The sequence below is a fragment of the Python bivittatus genome, unplaced genomic scaffold, assembly GCF_059951505.1.
Source record: "Python bivittatus isolate LINGU-HERP-01145 unplaced genomic scaffold, Pbiv_v1 ctg000970_np1212, whole genome shotgun sequence".
NCBI classification, from domain to species: domain Eukaryota; kingdom Metazoa; phylum Chordata; class Lepidosauria; order Squamata; family Pythonidae; genus Python; species Python bivittatus.
Window position 1 is genome coordinate 3181984 of NW_028277121.1, and position 24219 is coordinate 3206202.

Sequence of the window (24219 nt, forward strand, 5' to 3'; positions counted from 1 at the left end):
TTCCCCTCCCAACCCAACTTTTGCTTTTCATCCGTGAAAACATTGACAGTAACTCAGGTACCCCCCATTATCAGAGAGGTGCAGCACATAACTAGTCTGTACCACCTATTTATCCCATGACGTGTTTCATTTTTTATAAATCAGTGTTTTTCAAACTTGGCAACTTTAAGATATGTGGACTTCAACACCCAGAATTCCCCAGGCTTACAGTCCACACATCTTAAAGTTGCCAGGTTTGAAAAACATGGCTGTAAATGAAGCCTGGCTACACATTCAACAAATGCTTGGAAAGGGAGACTTAATATTGTGGCACATGTAAGGAGGAGCACACTGTTGCTGAAGAGAGGTATCCATCAAATGACACCTTCTAATTGTGCCCTGTCTTTTCTATAGAGGCTAAAAAAGACACAGGAGGAGGAACTCGCAAGGTCTGTTCCTTATCTCCTTCTCTGTCTTCAAGTGGCACGACTGAAGGGGATGAGCAAGCAAGAAATAGTAACTGCTCCTGCCTGTTTGGAGGCTCTGCAGGTTGGATTAGACCCATGGTGCAATCTAGAGGAAAATAGGGAGCAAATAGCTTCATCTACCATTTTCCTGGTACAACAGACAAGGCAGATCATGAAAGCAGCACTCCTTTGCTCTCCTGAATTCTCCTCCAGGCTGTATAATGTGTAATGGTGGGGAAGATGTCCCAGGAAGCAAACCAGTGGGATCCCTCCCAAGTGCGTTGGAGGTGGGGTGGGGATTGAAAAAGTCAAGATATAAAAAAGAGGGCTTCAATCATGTCATCACAGACACCATCGTGACCTTTTGGATTCCCTCCTGCAGATCCCCCAATCCCTCCTGTTTTCTTCTCTTCCTGGCGGTATGGATTAGGCCAGCAATGTTAGCTGCCTACTCTTTTCCTTTGTGTTTTCTACTCATGTATGCCTTCATGTCTCTTGAGAGGTGCTGCGAGACAGACTGAGGAGCAGAAGACTGTGGCCACCTGGGACCTCTGCCTGCGTCCTTCTGCACTGGGTGGTAGAAAGCCACGGGAGGGAACAAGCCATGAAGGAATGTCTGCGTCCTGCATTTTCCCAGATGGTGGGATAACTGGCTCAGTTCCACCACCATCACCCCACTCCTCAGAAGAGGACTGCAGGTGAAGTCCATTTCCACATGAAAGATTTGTAGCATCTTACGGCACCACCCAGCTTTTGCGGTGACAAAATAAAGCCTGTCTTTTTCAGCCATACATGCCGCAGTGGTGGCTCGGTGATGGTGGAAGATGCTCTTAATCACCAGGGTGGAAAGGACCAAAATCCTTACAGTATTGCTCTGTTGCCCCCCACCCCACCCCACCCCACCCCGCCCCACCCACAAACACACACACAGTGAGTGAATGCACAAGGTATCTCCTGTTGTTGGTGCAAACCTTCCCAGCTGTTGAACCCAGAGAGGGAGAGCAAGAGAGGGAAGGTGGAGATGATTGCTGAGAGTGCTCAGGGGTCTCTGGGGTACCTGGTGGGAGTCAAGTTGCTTAAGTCCCCTCATCCTTTTCTTTAAAGCAGGGTTCCTCAACCTTGGCAATTTTAAGACGGATGGACTTCAACTTCCAGAATTCCCCAGCTGGAAGTGGAAGTCCACCCATCGTAAAGTTGCCAAGGTTGAGGAACCCTGCTTTACAGGACCAGTTGGAAGAAGAAGTTGTCTTTAGGACTACTTTGCTTGCCTCCTACCTTAGCAGGTGGCAGCCCCTGGCCCATCTTGTCTGGTCCCCAAACTCAAACAGCCTTGGATCTGACCAGTCGTGGGATGGGAGACCACCCACACCAGGGCCAGGGCCCAGCCAGGGAGGAGAAAAGCAGCTTGGCAGAAGCCAGCGCTGGCCTCCGGTCCTGCCTAAGGCGATATAAAGCAGGAGCGGCGGAGTGTCGATTGCGTCACCCAGCCGTAGCTGTGGCGATATAACGCGGGCGGCCGCGCTCTGAGCGGCCAGCCGCGGCCAAGGGCTCCGCGCGGCGCAGCCGGGCTGACTCTCCCCTCGCCAGCCAGCCAGCGAGCGGCCGGCCGGCCGGCCGGCCGGCGGGAGGGAGGGAGCTCTGCCCGGTCGCTGCCCGGCTGCGATGGGCTTCAGGGGGGCGGCCGTCCCCGTCCTCCCCGGCCAGGCCGGGCCGAAGCGCCCCCGGCTCTCCGCGGCCCGCCCTCCGCAGGCCAAGCCCGGCGCTCCGGCGCGGCTGCCCTGACCGGCCCGGCGGCCGAGACGGACCGCGATCGCCGGCTATTGGGACAGCGCCGCGCATGCGCCGCGCTCCTCTCGGCGGCGGCGGCGGCGGCGGCGGCGCCCTGCCTGTGGCTTGAAAGTTGCCTTGCTTGAATCTTGGCGGGCGGGGCGGGGCGGGGAGCGAGCGGGGGAGGGACGGCGGAGAGGCAGCCGCCGCTCGCCCGCAGGAAGGAATGTGGGCAGTCCAGCTCCGAGAGGGCGCGGGGGTCCTCGTCGTCCCGGTGATGATCGCCGTGGTCTCCTACGCCAAGAGGTGAGCGGGGGGTGGGCGCCCGGGCGCCGGGAGGCGCGTGTGTCTGCGTGTCTCTGTGTGTGTGTGTGTGTGTGTGTGGCTCCGTGTGCCGGCGCGCCCGTGTGTGGTGCAGGACGCGTCCCCTTCCCTCCCGCCCCCCCCCGAATCCGATGCCCTCCCGGGAGGCCGGATGAAAGGCTGCGGCGGGGGGCGTCTCGGTCCGCGTCCTGAGCCCCTCTCTCTCTGCCTTGCCCAGCGTGAACGAGCCCAGCAACATGTCCTACGTGAAAGAGACGGTGGACCGCCTGCTCAAAGGATACGACATTCGCCTGAGGCCGGATTTTGGAGGTAATTCTCCCCCGGGTTGTTTACAGCGGGAGGCAACGCGGGGGCGCTGCCTTCGCTCCGGGGGCGGGGGAGGGGCGGGGGGGAGAATGTGAATCAGCTGCCTCCGAAGGAGCTCGCCCCGTCCCAGGAGCAAAGGGAGAGCTCCCTCGGGGCGAGGTCAGGCGCACCACCCGGGCGGTGGGCGACCGGTCGGCAGTGGCTTGCCGGTGCCTCTTCCCGGATTTTTCTTGTTTTTTTTTCCTTTTTTCAATTACTTAATCTAGTTCACAAGCTTGGGATTGCCTTGTGGCCTCCTGTCCACTTACTCGACCAGGCCGGACCCTGCTTAGCTTTGCTAAACCAGCCAAGACTGGCCGGGGGCTGCTGCCTACTGTCCCAAAGAGGCCCTGTTTTTTGTTTCTCCCTCTGTCTTCCTTGCACACTTCAGGCGTGCAAGTTTGGAACCAAACGTGTTGTAGGGAGACTGGCTCTGTTACCAATCGGATGCGTTAGCTGGTGGCTTTCAGGGAAGTCTTAACAAACCCAGCGCTACTCCTTGAGTGCCACATATGGGCACTCTTATGCCCCTCCCTCAAAAAAAGGCTGTAAATGTAGATCCCAATTTCTTTGCTAGCTGGCCGTTCAAAAAAACCCAGTCACAACAAATCTTTTATTTCGGCTTCCAGGTTCTCCTGTTGATGTTGGGATGAGAATAGAGATCGCCAGTATAGACATGGTCTCTGAAGTCAACATGGTGAGTTCCTCTTTGAAAAAGAGAAGGGGCGAGGAAGAGCCCCAGAGCTTTCTGCAGAAGTGCAGACATTTGTCGACTCTAACGCCGAAGGGTCCTGTTTGTTTGGGTGCTGAAGAAATCCACTGTGTGTGTGTGTGTTGAGTGTGTGTGTGCTTGGGATGGGGGAGCGTGGAAGCGAGCCGCCGTCTTCGCCGTGCCTTTTGCGGAATGCAGAAGAGCGCCACCTGCCGACCGCCGCGGCTGGCAGCGGGGCTTCAGCACGTTGGACAGCGACCCGCTCGCACTCGTGTTTTACTCGCCCGCCTTCGGAACCGGCTGCGGGTTGAGCTGTCGCCGTGAACGGCTGGAAACCGTGGCCCGGCGTGACAGGAAGGTGCACCCCCCAGCAAGACTTAGGAGGAAAGAAAGGGGGGGCATGAACCTCATGCGCTTAGATATGCCTGTAACAGCTCTCTGTATTCCTGCCTCTACAGCCATTGCAGCAATCTAGCTTTGCATATCCAGATGAGGTCTGGGACGAGACGGGGAGGTTAAATGTTCGTGTGTGCTTTATTTCAGTTTTCAGGCTGGGTTCGTATGTTTTAGAGAAGTAATTCCTGGCGTTATTCACCAAGAGTCTGAATTGTGGGCTCTGTACTTCGTACAATAAACCTACCGGCTGCCAGACTTGCCCAGCAGCTGCATTGCTGCTGCCTCTTACTGAAGCCTGTTGATCCCGCCCAGCCCCACCTCCTGCATGTCCGTGTTTTGACTGCCTCTTATGCAGATGCAGTAATTGAGGACTGCTTATGCTGAATATCAGTGCTGACCTGAGGACTTCCCCCAAGGAATTAAAAATAACGTCAGGAATTAAGGATGACGTCTTGCACATCCTTATTCAAGATACCAGCCCTTGAGTTGGGTAACCTCTAGCTGAAAAGGATATGCCCCTTGCTGGTTTTGGAAAGTCAGAGTAATGCTTACAGGTAGTCCTCGTTTAGCGACTGACTTATTTAGAGACTGTTTGCAGTTATGAGGGTGATGAAAAAGTAACTTAGCGACCAGTCCTTGCATGTATGATTTTTGCAGGACTGTGAAGCAAAGGAAAGCTGAAGCAAGATCATCAGCACAGTCGCAGTCACATGATTTTTACTTAGTGACCGCTTTGCTTAATGTCCGATCTGCCAGTCCCGATTGTAGTTGCTAAAACATCCCACTGTATTTGATGTTAGATGGGCCTGTGATAGGAAGCCCAAATAGGAACCTGGTGTTGTGTTCCCTCCATTCATTTCAGTTTTCCTCTTTGAGCGAGTATTTATATATATGCTCCTCTGATTCATAGGGCTTGTAATGTCTTATATTTCATTCTTACAGTAAAAGGGATAGAATATAAAAATGATAGAATAAAATATCAAAAGGAATAACAGCAGAAGGTTACTGAAAAAGGGACTAAGGCCATTGCGAGCAAAGGCATATCAGCATAGCCCCACTGGATTCTAACTCATACTGGCTTCCCTTCCAAGGTTTCCTAAAAAATAAGTTTTGATGGCTCTCCTAAAACGCAACAGGGTGAGGGCTAGGCTGATCTCATGCAGTAAAATATTCCAAAGAAGCAGGGTTGCATCGTTCGTTGGCCTGTTTGTTTGCTGTTTTACCTTTATATCCTGCTGCAGTCAAATAGGACTCTTGGTGGTTTAAAGATATATAGGAAACAGCTAGCACCCCACATAAACCTAATTAAACATGTCTAAAATGAATAAACCCACAAAACAATTGAACGTAATAGACCAAAACCATACTCCCTTGTGCTGAATTGAAATATGCCTGTTAAAATCTTGATGGCCAATTCATGCTAGTCTTTTTTTGAACGCTGAGTTCATTCTAGATGATCTTTAGTTTGCATGGCTGCAGATTCAAAAATATGCACACTCTTCCCTTCCATTTTCCTTTTATCCATTCAGACTTCCCATCCTTTCTTTGCTCTAGGTTTCCAAATACCGCATGCAGAAGGATAATGCTGGGACAAGCAGCTTGGCTACACGCTTGCTACCTTTTCAAGAGTTGTTCCTATAGCCCAGCCCTGCGTTGGCCTCTTCTTCACGTGCACAAACATCCAAGTCCTGTGTTGTATTCCCTGCACAACCCTAATGCTACAGCACAGACTTCTTAAATCACAAGCAACCCTGTTATTTCGAAGTAAGATTATCCTTGGGTTCAGGCCTAGGTGCTGGAATCGTTGGCCTAGTTTATTATCTGTGCTGCAGTAACCTCCAGCGTTGTTGCTGAGAGAATGGCTACAGTGGGAATATTTATTTTCCTCAACAGAATTATGATTACCCAAGCCCCATACTTAAAATTTCCAAGGGTGAAAATTATGATGTATTTACAAAGGGCAGGATTGCCAAACTGGACAATCTGTTCTTTCCAACAAAACACTATAAATAATCTTTGGTCTAGTCTGACGTGATGTTGTATTATCTTCCTTGCCTGAGCATGTGTTTGCAAAGTAAATTAATGTAGGCCCTAGCAGAGTTAAAGGCCTTGTTACAAATGGCGCCTACGAATATCTAGACATTTTGAAGTGCTTATTAATCTGACCGGGAGTTGAAGTGTACCCAGAATGTCATTATGTGATTCTTAAGAGCTATGTGGGATTTATGTTCATTGCTTGTCCCAGCAATATTTTGCCTAGATCTTGAGGAGAACATGACTCATAGCATGTCTAACCGACAGTATGCTATACTTTCACATTTCTCCAGACCTTGGTAAGGAGATATCAACATACTTTGTAGTCTCTCATAATAAGCTCGTCCTATGGCAGTTAGATTGGTCTGAACGACCCATAACCCCGCAGCTGCCAGAATTAGCAGACTGGATTTATTGCAGGTGTGTACAAGGTGGCACTTCTGCTAAAGCTGGATTCAGTGTGATATGAGTGAGGCAAAACCAGGGTTTTTTTTTCCTTACTTTCAAGCAGAGTTTTTCTCTCCTTTGCTGTTATATATTCCTGGAGCATTCTGGTATTACTATAAATATACCTGCCTTTGCTACTGGGTACATCTGAAGTGTATATACCGGTCTTTAGTATTTCATACACCTGGCCTCAGAGGTAGAGCTTAAAGATAGTAGATAATACTGGTAGATGTGCAGATCTTCAAGGAAGATTGCCTTGTGTCAGCCTTTTGAGGTAGGCTAGCTCCAGAAGTCGGATTCCAGGAATGCTACTTTATAGTTTACTGCTGCCCCCTCTTATACAAAACAGAATCAAGGTGGGTTTATTTTGAGTTTCTTCCTCAAACTTTCCTCTTTCCTGGAATTGCACTGTAATTTTTCCTCCCTTAGTAGATCATCCATACCCTCATCAAGGTTATCTTCACATTCCTTTAAACCTTGAGACCCAAGAGTGTTTTTAACAGTTCTGACACATTTATAGAATTCCCATCCTGCCTAGTTGTCAAGTATGTGTGTATGGAAGTTGTAGTCCACCCTATCTGAAGGGTACCCAGTTGGGACAGGTTGATTTATATATTGCTGAGAGTGGCCCCTTTTTCTGAAATTGCCCCATCTGTAATGAAATGGCATCGTATCTAGCTTGTATTCCTGCAGCATGTTCTGGATATGTATAACACACAACAAGGGGATACCCCAGTGCAGGAATGAAACAAGTCACACTGGCCTTCCCTAGATGAGTCAATTAGATTTTGCAGCAATAACCAGCCAAACTGCAGTGAAATTGGCAGAAATTGAAACCATCTGGGAGTGGTGGCATGCTAAAATTATGGATGGCAATGTTTAATAGCTGCCATGCTATAACAGTGCTTCAGTGGGGGGAAAAAACACACACACTCAGGAATCCCTTCAGGAAAATCCTTCCTAGACCTCTGATCAGAGAAATAGAAAACGTAGGGATCTGATCCGAAAGGCAAGGATAAAAAAAATGTGTGAGATGACGGACAATAACTTTTCTCTTTGCCACATGCTGATTAAAGAATCTCTCCACTCAGATATGTCTTATTTAATTGGTTATTATGTAGTTCACAACTTGGTAACTGGGCTTTCTAAGAACTGCTATGACCCACAGGTTGGCTAGTCAAGCACTCTGCTGTAATTTATAATGTACCTTCCTAGTAATTGCAAATAATCCACACTGGCTATAAGACTGGCATATTCCACTTTTCTGCTTCTATGAAGATGCAATTTCTTGAGAAGGGTATTACTTTAACACATTTAAGTATCATTTGTGTAAGGAGGTTGAACTTGCCTGCACCAACTAACTGTCTGGACACCAATCCATTCTTCAGTTATATTTCTTCACCACACTCTCCATAAATTCCAGCTATCTGAGTTGCTCTTGCTTTTCATTTCACCCTGGTTAAAATCTACTTGGCCCTCAAGTAACCACACTGTCTGTGCCATTCTTGTCTTTAAGTCCATGGGTTGTTTCACAGCTCCCTCTTTAATTAGCCCACCTTTTTGTTAGTCTCCGATCAGTTCTGGTTTTTTTGGGGGGGGGGTTGTATCTTCTCCTCATCCTTGACTTGTCATGGTCCACACCATCTAACTTAATCCCATTAACACGTATGGCCTTTAGAGTAATCTAAGCAAAAGGGAAGCAATTTCCACAAGTGCTTAGCCTAAAAAGAAAAGAAATGTGGCAGAATGGGAAGGAACGAGAAGAGATGAACATGCTGAAATGTAATTACACGGAGAGATGTGATAGCATGTAATGTTTGCCTGAAATACAAGATGACCATCACAGTCCTTCAGCCTTTCTCTAGCCTAGATGTGAAAAATTTCACTCCTTTTATCTTCCATTTGCCTTCATACCAATGATCCTCCTGATCCTTTTTCTCCACCTCACTTTCCTGTGTGTGTGTGTCTGTGTGTTTGATAGTTGTCTAGCTGTGACAGTAAATTGGAAGGATAACTTTGTTTTTCTCATCCTGTCTGGAGCCTAGCATGCCATTACACAATATCAGTAGTCTTAGGTAAACAACATTACCTAGGCCTACCTGCATCTAGCATAATTGTACAGTTGCTGGAGAAGGGAAGGAAGATGACAGCTTTCTCTCTCTTCCATTTCTCCCAATTGCCACTAGTTCAGCAGGAATTCGGGAAGTGAGTGAAGGGAATTACACCCTCTGGGCAGCTAGAATATTGTACACAGTTTGGATCACTTAGTTTCAAAATTAATATGGTGTAGATGGGGAAGGTCCAGAAAGGGCAACAAAAATTATCTGGAGGCTGAAGCAATTCCACAAAGTGTGAGGCTCTTTAGCTTAGAAAAAAATAAGGGGGGGCAAGATAGAGGTACAAAAAATATAATTCCATAGCTGGTTCTTTTCTTTCATGCCTGGAACTAGGGTCATTCAATAAAGCTGAATGGTGGCTCTGGAATGTTAACTGGAAGCCTTTCTTTGCACAGCTAAGTTTCATTGCTAGACTATGTAGGGATGGCCATCAGTTTGAACTGCTTTAAAAGGAGTTTATACAGACTTATGGAGGATAAGGTTATTAATAGCTACTAGTCATTTGGGCTATATCTTACCTATGGTGCTGGAGAATATAGATAGGAGAGTACGTACTGCACAAGGTCTGGCTTGTGGGTCTTCTCATGCCCTGTGGTTGATCACTGGAGGTGCAAAGTATCAATCAGACAAACCTTTTCTTTGGTCATAATAGCTTTTATGTTTCTCATCATGAGTAGATAGGCAGTTGGAGATTTAGGACCTGCCCTAGATTGAAATATGTGAGGAGTGAGCTGGAGTACTCAGTTGTATTGGCTCTAAATAATGTAAACATTTATCCAATTTGGTGGGACGTAGCTTGATTTATTCTGATCCATTCTAGTTTACTTCATAATTAGGCTTAATTCTGAATTGTTATCCATTCCACTGTATATCACCTGAAACCTTTGTACATCTTGGTTCTCAGCTCTGTTTCTACTTTTAGAGGGCAAATCCATAGAAGTTCTTCTCCATGCGTGGAATTTCCCTTTTTATCCTAGACTTTTGGAATGATATAAGAGTGGTGGTGATGCTATAGTGTTAACATGAGAAAAGCATCAGCATTGCTTAAATACACAGCATTTTCCCTGTCCTCCCAATCTTGGTTTGGCTATGTTTTTCCACTGGTACATTTCCTTGCAAGCCCTTTTCAAAACATAAAGAACATTGCCACTGTAAGAACTGTTCTTTTAAAGGGCATAATGTTTCCCACAAGAGCTGTAAAACCCCCAGGAGTTTTATTCAAGTGAGAATGTATTTGCTGACTTGTAACTGAAATTGGCATGGTAGAAGCAGATGCCAAGGAAACTAATGAGAGCAACAGTGGATTGTGTATAATCTTCTGAAATACATTTTCTTGTATGCATCTAACTGAGTGGGTCTAAAGAGATATCGAAACATACATTAAATTCTTAAGAATACATTTAGAATTAAAAAGGAGGTGATGTTCAAAATGTTCAACACATTGCAACCTTTTTTTTTTTCCTTAAACAGAAGCTAAAATTTGAAAGCCACAAGGAGTTAACTCTTCGTTGGCATTGAATTTGCAAAACAAGCTGATGCCACCAGATAAGCCATGAACAACAGAAAAAGTTCTAATGGTGGTGTTGCCTTTTTTCTTGCCATAGTTAAAAAAGCAGATTCAGTTAAGGAAGAGTTTGTATCCGAATTTCAGATTGCTTGCTGGGAAGAAGGTTAAAAATTCCTTTTCCCTTCCCCAACGTCTGATCCCTTTTGGAGAAAGCAAACTGGATAGATGTTCCATCTGGGAATGGAGATCTGCTTTAAACCCTTAAGGAATCAAGCTCGTTATGGCTGTGAATTAAGAATGCCCTTTTTTCCTGACAGGCCCATCATCTTTAATAGCTACATGATAGGCAGAAATTAAACGCTCTTCAAGACCAAGAGTTATTGTGCCTGTGGCATTGGGGGTATTGCAGACATGTGAGAATTTGTAGTAAATCTTTACTAAGTGTATGCATTTCTTTTTAATGGAGTAGACAGAACTAGCGATGGTGTATCTTTGGATATGGAGAAAGTGAAATTGACTGAGCCCAGCCCTATTACATATCCTAGTCTGGTGTTTAAACTTTGTGTATAGATTAGGGATGCTGTAGGGGTGGATTCTTACACTGGGCAGGGAGTTGATCAATATTTCTCAACCTTGGCAGCTTGAAGATGGGTGGACTTCAACTTCCAGAATTCCCCAGCCAGCTTGCTGGCTGGGGAATTCTGGAAGTTGAAGTCCACCCATCTTCAAGTTGCCAAGGTTGAGAAACCCTGGAGTAGATGACCTCCAACTCCTTCCAACTTTTCCATCCTATGATTCTATGAATCATTAACAATAGACTGCAAATACGGGGCACTTCTGTGCTTTGGAATTGATGTTGTTTTGATCTGTAGGCAGACTTTCCGCCCATAAGGCTTTCAGCACAATACCTCAATCTGTAACACCTGAGGGCATGTCACATCCTGCATACATACTGTTACCTGTTTTTGAGTAGTAGCAAACATAGAGAGTGATATCCTTAGACAACTTTGTAGAGACATTGAGGAATGAGAGTCGAAAACAGTTTTCCTGATCTTTGTACCTGGTAGCACACATATATGGCATGCAGGGGTATCCATGGCAAGTTCTCTTTCTGTATCAGATGTTGAGCTGCTTGTTAACTACTGGATAAAGTGGTGGAGTATCTAACTGGAAACTTCCCCTGTTCTGGTCCACCCTTATAGTAGAAAACCTGAAGAAAATTATGAGGCGATACCCCTTTTGTGGGTGTTCTGCATGCTTTGTTTCAGCAACCTTACTGAGGCTTGCCACATAAACTGGCAGGTAATGTGAGTCCAGTTCTTCATTTATTGAGCCCTCTATTGTTGCATATGAACCCCCCCACACACACACACACAAATCCTTCTGCATGGACATGTTCTGTCTTGTCACACGGAGTAGTTTCTGAATTCAAAGTCAGTCCATGAGAACTGCAGAAGTTAGCATTTCTTGCTTTACCCGTCTATACCTCCAGACTAAGCTATCATGACAGATATGAAATTAGGGCTCCGTTGTTCATGCACCCAGGAACTGATGGGGCATCTTTCGATTCTCCGAAATCATATTTTGGCAGAGCATAAGTTAACAGCAATTTAACTGAATTTCAATATAACAAAGAAGATAACATTTGTTTATCATTAGCAGAGGTTTAACCACAACAGCATTTATTAGACTCTGCCAGAATGCGATGTCTATCAAAATTATCTGCACACAGTTAATTACTTAACAATATTCTTTTTTAAAGTTTTCCTAATCCCCCTACCCCTCTGCTAACCTGGGGAAAGGGAATCCTCTAGGATGAATGTGACATAAAGTGTGTTAATGCATATAGAGGGAGTATCTGATGAAGGGAAGGGGGTTACTTGATATACTAATAAAAGAGGTGGCTTAACAGGAGGAACTTCTATAGGAAAAGTATATAGATTTGATTCTTTGGAATCAGCTTGTACTAGTTTAGAGACAGCTCCTAAATCAACTGTTATATTGGACGATAAATGTACATTTTATTTTATTTATTTTTTAATACAATGCAAATTTATTTCATATGCAAATTTATTTGTAACTGGGAATGTTATTAATGTATATGGGCACTCATCTCACCATAGTGACTCTGGGCAGCTAACAGCATTTAATACAAAAAATGCAAACAACATTAGAAAGTTCAATACCGGTAGTCCCCAGGCTAAGAACATCCGGTTTAAGGATGACCCATAGTTAACGACAGAGCCTATTGTACCAAAATTCAAGTTAAATACACAATGATTCGAGTTAAATACACAATGGTTCGAGTTACTTACACAATACTACTTATACAGTATTATACAATAATACTGTTCTGGTTTCCATACAAATTCGACTTAAGGACACAGCTTGGGAACAGAACTTGTTCTTAAACTGGGGACTCCCTGTGCCCATAGTAGCAACCAAGGTAAAACCAATTTGCCACAGGTCAACAACTTCATGGGCTCCAGCTAACAGTCCACACCCCGTGCCTGGGAACACATCCAGGTCTTCTGTGTTTGTACCATAGGAAAGCAAATAAAAAATAACCATGGGGATAACAGGGAATCAATCAACTACTCAGAGTCAGTTCTGGTTAATACCTGGATGGGAAACCACCAGGGACATCTCAGAGCTGTGGGCTAGACTTGGGAGTAAAAAGAAAAAAAACAGTCCCCATAGCATTCGCCCCTCCATTGTCTTTCCCCAACAATTGTGTGAGGAAGGTGGGGCTGAGAGGTTGCAACTGTCCCGAAGTCATCTAGTGAGCAACCATTGATGATAAATACCAAATATATAAATATATAAATATATATATATATATATATATATATATATATATATATCCTTTCCATGAACAGTTTGGCCCTTGTCACTCGCACACTGTAGAGGATGTGCAGGATATTCTGTTGCACTGTAATTTCTATTTGAATTTGTGTGATGCACTAATTCAGCCCCTCATAAAGAAACTGGGAGCCAAATTGGTCTAGCGGTCAAGGCTCCAGGCTAGAAACCAGGCAACTAGTCCCACCTTAGGCATGAAAGCCGGCTGGGTGACTTTGGGCCAGTCCCTCCCTCTCAGCTCAACTCACCTCACAGGGTTGTTGTTGTGGAGAAAATAGGAGGAGGAAGAAGAATTAGGTTTGTGCGCCACCTTGAGTTATTTATAAAACATAATAAAGGCGGGATTAAAAAATCTAAAAAAAGAAAACAACTTCCAGGGAGAGATGACCACTGATATGTCTCCTATCTTCTAGCACAGGGTTCTTCAACCTTGGCGAGTTGAAGAGGTGTGGACTTCAACTCCCATGCTGGCTGGGGAATTTGAGAGTTGAAGTCCACACCTCTTCAAGTCACCAAGGTTGAAGAACCCTGTTCTAGCAGATCATAAGACCACTATTACCCATAATCTAACCAAATTTTGCCTCGCTGCCATGGGAGTGAGGTAGCAAACATTGGCCAATAAAATTTCTTTGATGCCTTCCAAATTTTATCTTCTCGTTTCCTTTCCTTTCTTTTTTAACTTTTTAAACTTCTTTTAATTGTTATTTTTCTATGATGTACTGGATATAGAACTTTATATGCATGTGTATATATGTATACACACTGGTCAAAGACTGCAAAAAAGTTTATTTACCTACCATCCAGTGAGTCTCCATGGCCAAGGGTAGTCTTGAACCTAGGTCATCCTAGTATTAATCCAGCATCTTAATGACTACGTCACTTTGGCATAAGGCAAGTTGCATTCATCCTGCAGTTTCTCTTGGCTGTATTCCTATACTCCCTATACATCATCTTTCCCAGATCATCAACCATGATAACTGGTACCAAAGAGAGAACACTAGTATGAGGCTGAACTCTGAACCTTAGAGTGATTCAGAGATAACTGGGCATTCAAAATCTTTCAAATTCAAGCTGTTTTGAATTCAAAGGCCAGTTTCAAGCCCGAAACATTTCAAGTGTGATGCACTCTATTTTGAACTTCAAATGCTTTCAAAATAATTTGAAATAATGCCTTTTCTCCTTGGTACAGCTGTTTTGCACTGGAAAATGGCACATTTTGCCCTTGATATAGAGTGTTTCCAGTGCAGAGCAGATCAAACTGGAACTATTTAGCACACCCCTAGAACTGTGGAGCTCTGGAAATAGGACACTTTCAACAATGGCATCCAGGAGAAGCAGTTTGTCTACTCTCTCCCTGAGCCTATGACCTCTGCTGAGATTAATGTACAGCGAGCACAACAGAGCAAGACTCAAAGGGGAGAAAAGTTTTCAAGCTTCCCCATTGTTGTGCCCCAAATACCATAGGGCAGGAGTTCTCCGGCTATTGATTGCAAACCCCCAGGCCAGGGTTTCTCAACCTTATCACCCTTAAGATGCGTGGACTTCAATTCCCAGAATTCCCCAGCTAGCATGCTTAAAGTTGCTGAGACTGAGAAACACTGCCCTAGGCAAGCAATTTAGAGGAAAGTGGGTTTTTTTAAGTTCTGAAGTCGGAGCACTGTTAAAACTTTTTCCGAAGAAGTTGTCTTTGGATATGTACATGTGGGTGAAGTTCAACATTTTTAATCTATTAACTTGAATTTCTAAACTTTCAAAATATTTTTGTCTGGTTGCAAGGCAAGAGCTAAAAGGAATCAATTTAGAGCTGACACTAAAACTCAGACTAGGTCATGAAAATTATGATGGCAGTTACATTTCTTTTAGCAACGGGTATCTTTATTTCTTCCCAACCCTAACATCAGCAAAATAACTTAGCTTTATTCACGAGAGGTGTCAACCATATCCATTTATCATTTATGGGGATTTGGTGTAAGAGCAGGTGAAGAAGGCCCTTTGGTTTAAGGTCTGGTTTTGGTCAATGCTTGGGTAAGAGATCATCTGCAAATACAGGTAGTACTCACTTAATGACCATTCGTTTAGCAGCCGTTTGAAGTTACAACAGTGCTGAACAAAGTGACTTAAAACCAGTCCTCACACCTATAACTGTCACAGCACCCCCACAGTCATGTGATCATGATCCAGGTGTTTGGCAACCAGCTCGCATTTAAGATGGTTGCAGTGTCCTGGTGTCACATGATTGCCAATTGTGACCTTCCCAGCCAGCTTCCAGCAAGCAAAATCAATGGGGAACTGCATGATTCACTTAACAACCATGGTGATTCACTTAGTGACTGCTGCAAAAAAGTCATAAAATCAGGCACAACTCGCTTAACAACTGCCCCGTTTAACAATGAATTTTCTGGTCCCTATTGTGGTCATTAAGCGAGAACTACCTGTATTATTTATGCTACTTTGAGTTTCAGGATGGAAAAAGGTAGGATATAAAGCTATTGATTCAGAAACTAACAAAATCTTTTTAGCTGAGAAATATACTGTGTCAGAAGGAAAGATTGGAGCTGATCAGAAAGGTTGAAGCAAGAAAGACCAGATATTTTAGACTACAACTTCCTGGCTACGGGCCACGTTGACTGATGCTAATGGAAGCTGGAGTCCTCCTTAGACTGCCTAATCCTGCCTAAGAAAGCTGGACTTGGGATTTTCAAAAATGTGACCTTACTCTTCCTTTAAAAATGCTTGTTACCTCTCCATAATCACAATGAATTCATCTCACCTTTTTTTAGTATTCCTGAATCCAAACTCACCCAGTTCTGGGTCCTTCCATTTTAAGTGTATTTTCTGCTTCTTCTAATGTTAGTTTTATTCAGGTGAACTGGCCTTATGCACCACCACTAAAATAAATCATTGATTCACCACATAGAGTACTTGTTCAGTCTTTTTGAATGTTTTCTCTCCACCTTATCTTTGTTCCTCTTTCTGGACACCTTTTTGATGATCTTTGTAAAGGGACAGAGAGCAAACCCCCATGTTGTAGCTGAGCAAATCTTTTCTACATAGGAACTTGCTATTTTTCTGAAAGGAAGATTCTCAGTCATTCTGGTTCAGTTGTTTGTTTCCTAAACATCACATTGAACCCCCACCTCTTGGGAATAGAAAAAAAAGATAGGATTTTTTTTTAATGTAAATAGCCATCACTTAAACAACCAGGATGAGACACCATTAGAACCTGAACCACTTACTGGGTTTCTTCATAACTATTATGAGTCACCAAGTGTTGCCATGGGAACAGCTATCTTACATGACACAGTCTGTCTCAGAAATACAAAAATAACTGCATGGAAAATATTCATTTATGCCCATTGCATTTTCCAGCATTCTCCAGAATCCAGCTTTCCAGAATCAATGTATTCCACCAAAACTTGTGGAACTAATTGTATAGATTGACATAATTTACTAAGTGGGCATTTTAATAAGTGGCACGCTATCTGTTCGCTTTCAACAAGATGGAAAAGAAGAGGAATGGGTTTAAATAAAGACATGAAGTGAGAAGCGTAACGACGTGAGTGCTGTGCAATGGAGAGATGACTCGTTTTGGGGGAAACTCATTTTGAAATTTTGGCTCGGTAATTGAAATGTTCACAAGGTTTTTTAAAAAAGCAAATGAGAAGTGCGTGGAAACCAATGCAGACTGGGACGTGGGGCTTTAAGCTTTAACTCCTTGCAGCTCCAGTCTGAGGAGGCAAAGCACCAGCATCGCAAGAGGAACTCTTACTGGCTCCAGTGAGAAACGGTGGCCAGTTTATTTTGATTTACAGAGTTTAATAGGAGTCATTGACAGCCAAGCTTAACTCCTAAATCCTTTTCTGCATCGTTGCATCTTTTCTGTTTTTTGGTTCCACTGTGAAGTAACAGAATGATAAGAGGGATGGAGAGTGACCTCGTTCAAATCTGACCCTTACGGGCTTTTAAAATGAAATATGGAGTGCTTGATTACAAACCCTGAGGATTAAAATCCATCTCCTTCCGTTAGTAATAGAGGTGACAATAGCAACATTACTACAACTTAGGTCACAAATGTACACTCACTTATCTTTAAAATCTACTGAATATAAGATGACTTCGTACTGCGTTCAGGTAGACCTGCACAGAGTGGTAATGTAAATTAATCTCTAATTGCAGACATAATGTAATTGCAGTCATCCTTTAAAGCAGTGTTGTCCAAACTTGGCCACTTTAAGATGAGTGGATGTCAACTCCCAGAATTCCCCAGCCAGCCATGCTGGCTGGGGAATTCTGGGAGTTGACGTCCACTCATCTTAAAGTGGCCAAGTTTGGACAGCACTGCTTTAAACAGTCTTCTCAAATAGATCAGGAATATTACCCCTACCAGTTGGGATAATACACAAATAGTTTATGCAGTAAACTCCTTTATGGAGAAACAAAATTGTCTAACGGTCTTTCAGAATCCTCCACCTATGTGCAGAGAAATTGGATGAGCAATTTCTTCAAGTTTGTTCAGAGGGAGAAGACATTGTCCCGCAGATTATTAAGGGCAGAACTTCCTCTCAGTAGTGACCGGGACATCCACAAGATCTCACTATTTTGGCCAGAATAACAACAGCAGGGTCATGGTACCATGGCCCAAGTTCCACCCCTTGTGGATGCAATCCCACAACCCCAGAAAAAAAGGGGGTGGGCCTGTGTCCTTGCCATACTGCTTTGGTCAGTCTGACACCAACACCAGCAACACCCTAGCTCCCCCTTCAATGATAAAAGTAATTTTGAAAAAGCATCCTGGAGGAATGTGCTCCTGATGTCTTCTCTTGGGGTTCAGCAGAAGCATGGCAAGCTAAGAAGGCTTTCTCTTTGCCTCACTCTCTTTTTCCCCATCCATGTTGATTTATCTCATTCTGGCCAAAGTTGTATTTTAATTCCAGATACATAAACGTTGGAACTATTTTTATTTTTATCATCATCATCATCCTCCTCCTCCTCCTCCTCCTCCTCCTCCTCCTCCTTCCCGTTCTCCTCCATAGGTTGTCATGCAATTTATATGTACATTACTCCTCCAAATCCCCTATACAGTATGCTTTAAAACTTCAAAAATGTTACCATGAAGGCTTATAAACATTTTAATGTCAAAAAAATGAAATTATTCTAAAATATTCTTGAGGGAATTTTCAAACAAGTTCATATTTCCCATAAAAGAGTCTGTTCCATTGAACTATTTCTTTCACTGCATTTTAGAAACTGACTTCTGAATAAATCCATTTATGATCCAGTTGAAAGAAGTGAAGTAGAAATCAATTCTTTTGTTTAAAAAAACAGGCAACTGTTCCCTGCATTAAACTGATCTATTTTCACTTCTGCAAATAGTCATTGGAAAGAAAACAGAGATGTACGAACTCCAAGAGGGCAGAATCTCTTTACAGTGAGAGTTGTTTCCCAGCTAACAACTTACAACATCTTCTAGAGGTATCGGGCCATTGTTGTGCCAACATAATAGCAATAAAACAGGCTTTATATCACTTCAGTGATGGCTAGGTGATGCTATGAAGCCATTATAAGTCACTGGGGAGGAAACGGCCATATATTATGGCAGAACTGGTATGATAATACGGAACGTTACCAATATGGTTGGCTCTCCTTGTTCAAAAAACAGCCTTCTATAAATCATAAACTGATACAGGGAGTCCCCATTTTTAGAACGAGTTCTGTTCCCAAGGCCTGTCCTTAAGTCAAATTTGTATGCAAGCCAGAACAGTATTATTGTATAATACTGTATAAGGAGTACTGTGTAATGAACTCAAACCATTGTGTATTTAACTCGAATTTTGCTACAGCAGGCTCCGTTCTTAACTATGGGTCGTCTGTAAACTGGGTGTTCTTAACCTGGGGACTACCTGTACTAGCCGAAAAAATGATATTATATTCTATGACCATCAATTTTGACCAAGCTTTGTTAAATGTTAAAGATGAGCATTATTTTTTAAAAAAATTGAATTTTAGATAGTTAGGGTCTTTTTCACCTGTTAGGGCTCTCTCTCTCAACCTATGGCACTGTATCAAGAACTTTAATATCTAGGATTTGAAGAAAAAGATGGAATCAACTAAAGGAATCCATCAACCAAAGGCTGTGTGCTGTTCTAATTGTTTTATTCTGCCCCTTAATTCCAACTTGCAGCAAACTTTCAAACACGTGCTCACCTATTAAAAAAAAGCAAGCTTCAGATTTTCTTTGCTAAGTATTATCCCCTTCCATTAATGTTCTGGGGGTAAAAAAGCTGGTGTTAGTGCATCAGAATGTTACGTGTTAATATTTGTAAACCCAGAACATGATCTGTTAGAATTTCCAATTACAATTTAGAAGTAGCAACCTCAGGGTGGGCATCTCTTGGGGGAAAAGGGGTGGCAAGTGAGAAGTGCATGTTGTGATGTTGTGCTGAAAACCCCACTTCCTTCATACTTGTGCCACAACATCACACCCAATACTGAAGGGGCACAGCTTGCATCATGATGTCATGTTTTGTCATTTTGGGAAAATCTGAGCTGTTGCAGACCCCCTGAGCTATACCATATTTGCAGATCTGACTCGTGCGCTGCAAGAGGAATGAAGGAATCACTTCCATGTGGCTGAATCCAAAACCACTCCAAATTCACTTGCCAAAACCCTCAATGTCCAGGTGGTCTCCCAAAGAGCTTGTCTGATCTGTAGCTCTGTTGTAAAAAAGGATGGTTGGTTTTCAATGAGATAGTAAAGACTATGAAAAACACAGCCTTGTAAGACACTAGCCAGAGATTCCAAGGTGGAGCAGAACTTTTGGAAACAACAATAATTTAGGGATTATTGTACACCATACTATCATTGTTTCACTGGTAGCCCAGGTGGGATTTCAGAAGGATGCTTAATAGGATGTGTAATAAATGACACTCTAAAAACCAGAACGTACCCCAGAGTTTTAGTGGGAGAATTGCATACAGCAATGGAAACAAATAGTTACAGAAGCCTATTTTCATTATATACTGGAAACAGTAATGCTGGAGAAGCCAGATCAATCCCCTCTGAATGAGCTACGTGGATAAATGGTTGGAATAAGGCCACAAAAGTTGATTTTCCTCAACTTTCTATAAGGAGATAAACCCCAAGGGGATATCTGACTAGTGCGATAAGTGTATAAATCAATAGCATGCCAGTATAATTCAGATTAGAGACAAGTGCTGAAGGAAATTTGCCATTTGGGTACTGACACTGGTGAGTAGCAACATTCAGGCTAATGCACTTTGTTACACCAATGCAGTGGTTCCTAAACTGTTTGACCCAATTACTCCTTTTCCCAGCCTCGAATAATGTCATTACCCCACAAAAGATCAGTTCAGCGGCAGCCCCAAACTGGATCCTCGACTCACAAACAAGCAATTACAAATTGCTCCAATACCCCCAGGATATGCCTAAATTACTCTCATCGGGGTAACCCCCAGTTTAAGAATCTCTGCACTAGGACAAGGCAGATTCTCACAGAACCACAGCTGATCTTTTCCAATCCCCAAGAACTTCACAATGGCCTGCGAAGATGAGCCAAGCAACCAACCAGCTTTCCAACGGATCAATATAGGAGTTCTGAATGTAGCCTCCAGATGAGACCCTGCCCACTCTCCTTCTCCCAGCTTCACATTTCCTTCTTTTCTCAGTAGAACCATTTCCTTTGTCAAAAGCTTCAAAGCCACCTCCAAAATCAGGGGTGAGGAAACAGCGGGAAGGAAGAAGAGCCCAGGAGCCGGAAGGCAAGAATTTACAATATCTGTAACTCTGTATTAAAAGGCACAGGCCTTGCCAGAGCCACTAGATACAATGCAGTGGTTAATTAGCACAAACAGCCCCAAAGGGAGAGGCTGTGGGTTATTCCAGCTTTAACCCTTTTATGCACATCAGAGCAGCAGGATAGAGATGGAAGGGGATGAGGTATGCAACAAATATGATTCATTTCAGCATTCAGATTAGTGTCAGCTCTTTTGCACGTTATCCATTTGTTTTTTTCCAAATCATCTTTGCTGGGTACAGGGTCGGCGTCCGAGAGCCTGGTCGCAAACTGAAAGCTTGGATCTGAGGCTTTGCATAGCAAGAATGATGTAGTACGTCAACCTATATTCAAAGAAGGATGTTGACAATTAAGCTCATCGATTAAGGACAATGGCTCCTGTTCAGGGATGTCTGCAGAGTGTGGCCAATGGTGCAGTTGAGGCACCCCCTGTTATTTATGGGTGATGCACAGGTGATACCCATTAAAAAATAGGCAGCGCTTCAATCATACCATTCGGCCACCATCTTGACCTTTTGGCTGCACCGTATGGATCCTACTGCTCTCATCATTGGTTTCTTGGACTGCTATTCTCTCAGGGCTCTGAAACATAACTTCCTTTCTGAAGACAGAGAAAGGGGGTGAAATCGATAAAACAAAAAGGAGGATGTTTTTTTTTTTAAAAAACCTAGTGCTAGTAGTTCAAAAGAAGTTGTATATAACTTTCAAAAGCTGGAAGAGGTCAAGAATTGGTCAAGCTCGCACTAGATGTAGTCTGACAGGCATGAAGCACAATGAATTGAGAAAACAGCCAAACACATCTTTATTTCAGTTAAAACCCAACATAAGAGAACATCAAACTACAGAAATCCAACAACGGCAGGCATTTCAGCAGTAAATGAAATGTAATATTGCTAAGGCAATGGTGTAAAGCGTTCCTTCTCTAAATTCTGTAAGTAAAATTATAGTTCTGCAAAGCTACCTAAGTAATAAAATACAGACTGTAAAGTCTAATAATGTACAATGATTAATAGTAACTCTAAACATTAAATTATATGTCTAAAATGAATAAAAAATTCAGTGTCAGTTTAATGTAGAAGAAATTTTATTACAACCAAAGACCAGCTTAGATAAAAGGCTTGATTTTGCTGCTAAGCAATGATACAAAGAAACCAGTAAAACATTTATTAAAGAATTATTATTATTATTACTATTATTATTATTATTTTTTTTTATCATCCTGAATCAATCCACTGCAGGATGAAGACCTCTTCATTGAAGGTTATGGACTGTAGTCTGCCATAGAGGTCCAGGGTATGTTGGTAGACAGATTTTTTCAGCTTCGTAGTCTAGGGCTGTGAGAGGGTGACTAGTCCAGAGTCACCTAGTGGCCTTCCATGCCTTAACGGAAGACTAGAATTCAGGTTTCCCTTATCCTTATACACTAGACCAGTGGAGAGGATGGATGGATGGATGGATGGATGGATGGATGGATGGATGGATGGATGGATGGATGGATAGATCTCCACATAATGTAATTGTACTGGCATACATGCACATTTGTAAGCTAAAAGTACTCCTAGACAGACAAGATACAAGTTAACTTATGATCAACCAACTGCCCCAGTTATCTCATGTCACACTCTATGTGTTACCCCCTTTTTTGCGACATCAGACTGTAATAGACTCAGACAGCAATACAATTGCTCTAATTGGCCTGGATGATGCAACAGGAAAGGTGTGATATATGTGCTGTGGAATTGTTAACAGAAGGTAAAGTTAAGGTAAGACATGGCTTTCATCTTCTGTGACTCTCAATCTGCAGCAGCAGATATGTTTTGCATAAGGAATGTTTCAAAATCTGCCTTGTAGGATACCTGAAGGAAGCACATCAACTCTTCTTTTAGTAAATGCTTTCAAATGTTTTGGAACCAGCAGGAGGAAAAGAAGCTGGTAGTTCTCCTAGGAGTTATGGCCCTCTCTTCCAGTTGCACGCGTAAATCTTGCTGGTAGGGCTATCCCCAATTTGTAGCCCTCAAGCCACTGTGTTTTGTTCAAAACCCAAGTGCAATAAACATTCTAGGGGGAGTCCAAAGGAGTGAAACTTGAGGTGTGATCTGGATCCATATACAGGAGAAGTTATCAGAAAAAATGCATGAGACCAAATGGGAAGACTTTATTCTTCAGCCAGTGGTTGACTATTGCTAGACAAGCTCTCATTCCATCCTTTGAAGACCAACCTCCAGCCTTAAGATCACATTTGGGATGCACCTAGGCAACTATAAAATTCCTCTCAGGATCAGGAACGTAGTTGGTACTGATTCAAGTGATCTCTAATTGCAACAAGGACCAAGTATGCATTATAAAGAAGCTATGCCATTGGATTTGGCCAAAATCATTTTATGGCAGAGGTACCAACCAGATCCTTTTGTGTGGAAAATTTTCCAGATAGCTGCTTAGCATCTCTGAGCTTCCATCCTGCATGTTCTCTTGGGGCTTTCTTGCTACCAGAGGAATAAAATACACTTCATGATACTTTATATTTTATAAAATAACTCTTGTGCCTATTGATGAGCATGTAGTACAACTTAGGCCTTTTCACAAAGTCCATTACTTTTGTCTTCTAAATATTCATTTGCACGAAATCCTTTCTGCAGAATTTCACAAGAACCCTCAGGGCTGATTTCAATGTGTGACAAAAGCACCGTATCATCAGTTATACGAGAGGATAGGGAAGCTTTGCTCAACCAACGTGAGCAGGTCACCATGTGCTATATCTAGTCTTGTCTAGGGTATTAATATTGATTTATAGTAAAGACAGAAGCTGCAACTGGAATTCCTCCATCCTTCCTAATGTTCTTGTTTCTTCTGTGCAAGTTTTTTGTTTCTTCCCTGGGGAATACATCTAGAGCAGTGTTTCTCAACCTTAGCCATTTTAAGATGGGTGGACTTCAACTCCCAGAATTCCCCATTCTGGGGAATTCTGGGAGTTGAAGTCCACCCATCTTAAAGTGGCCAAGGTTGAGGAACACTGCTCTAGAGGGCTTACTTCCCGCATGGCATGCAATTTTTTCTTCCAATGCCCTTTTCTTAATTTCAAAACAGCACTGTCAGTTTGGAATTCACACAAAGGTTTATCTTATCCTTTCTCCTTTGCATCTTAGCAATTGTACCAGACCACTCCACAGCATTTGGAATCCCTTCATTTAAACCCCACCAATCTATAGCACTTAGCAAAACAATTCTGTGCGGGCCTATCTTCCACCACCCCCATAATCATCACATCCAAGTACCACAGTCAATAGGTACCCTATGAGGCTAGACTGAAACAAAACTTGGAGATTCTGATCTTTAAAATGTCTTTAAATAAAACCATAGATGGTAAGAATTTGGCAAATGTGAAATTAAACACACAGGTCTAAATCAACTCAGCAAATCCCTTTTCTGCAAAGGTTTTCTTTTCTACTTT

General features: G+C 43.1%; 1 protein-coding gene across 2 annotated transcripts in view; it reads left to right on the forward strand.

Moving 5' to 3' along the window:
- Nucleotides 1–2439: 2439 nt before the first annotated feature.
- The window catches only part of GABRB1 (gamma-aminobutyric acid type A receptor subunit beta1), a 98505-nt gene continuing 76725 nt past the window's right edge, over nt 2440–24219 (forward strand). For both annotated transcript variants that reach the window (XM_088131106.1, XM_088131107.1), the window contains exons 1-3: nt 2440–2519; nt 2755–2846; nt 3512–3579. In XM_088131106.1, the coding sequence (XP_087987232.1) occupies nt 2440–2519; nt 2755–2846; nt 3512–3579 (240 nt within the window). The remainder of the gene's footprint in view (nt 2520–2754; nt 2847–3511; nt 3580–24219) is intronic.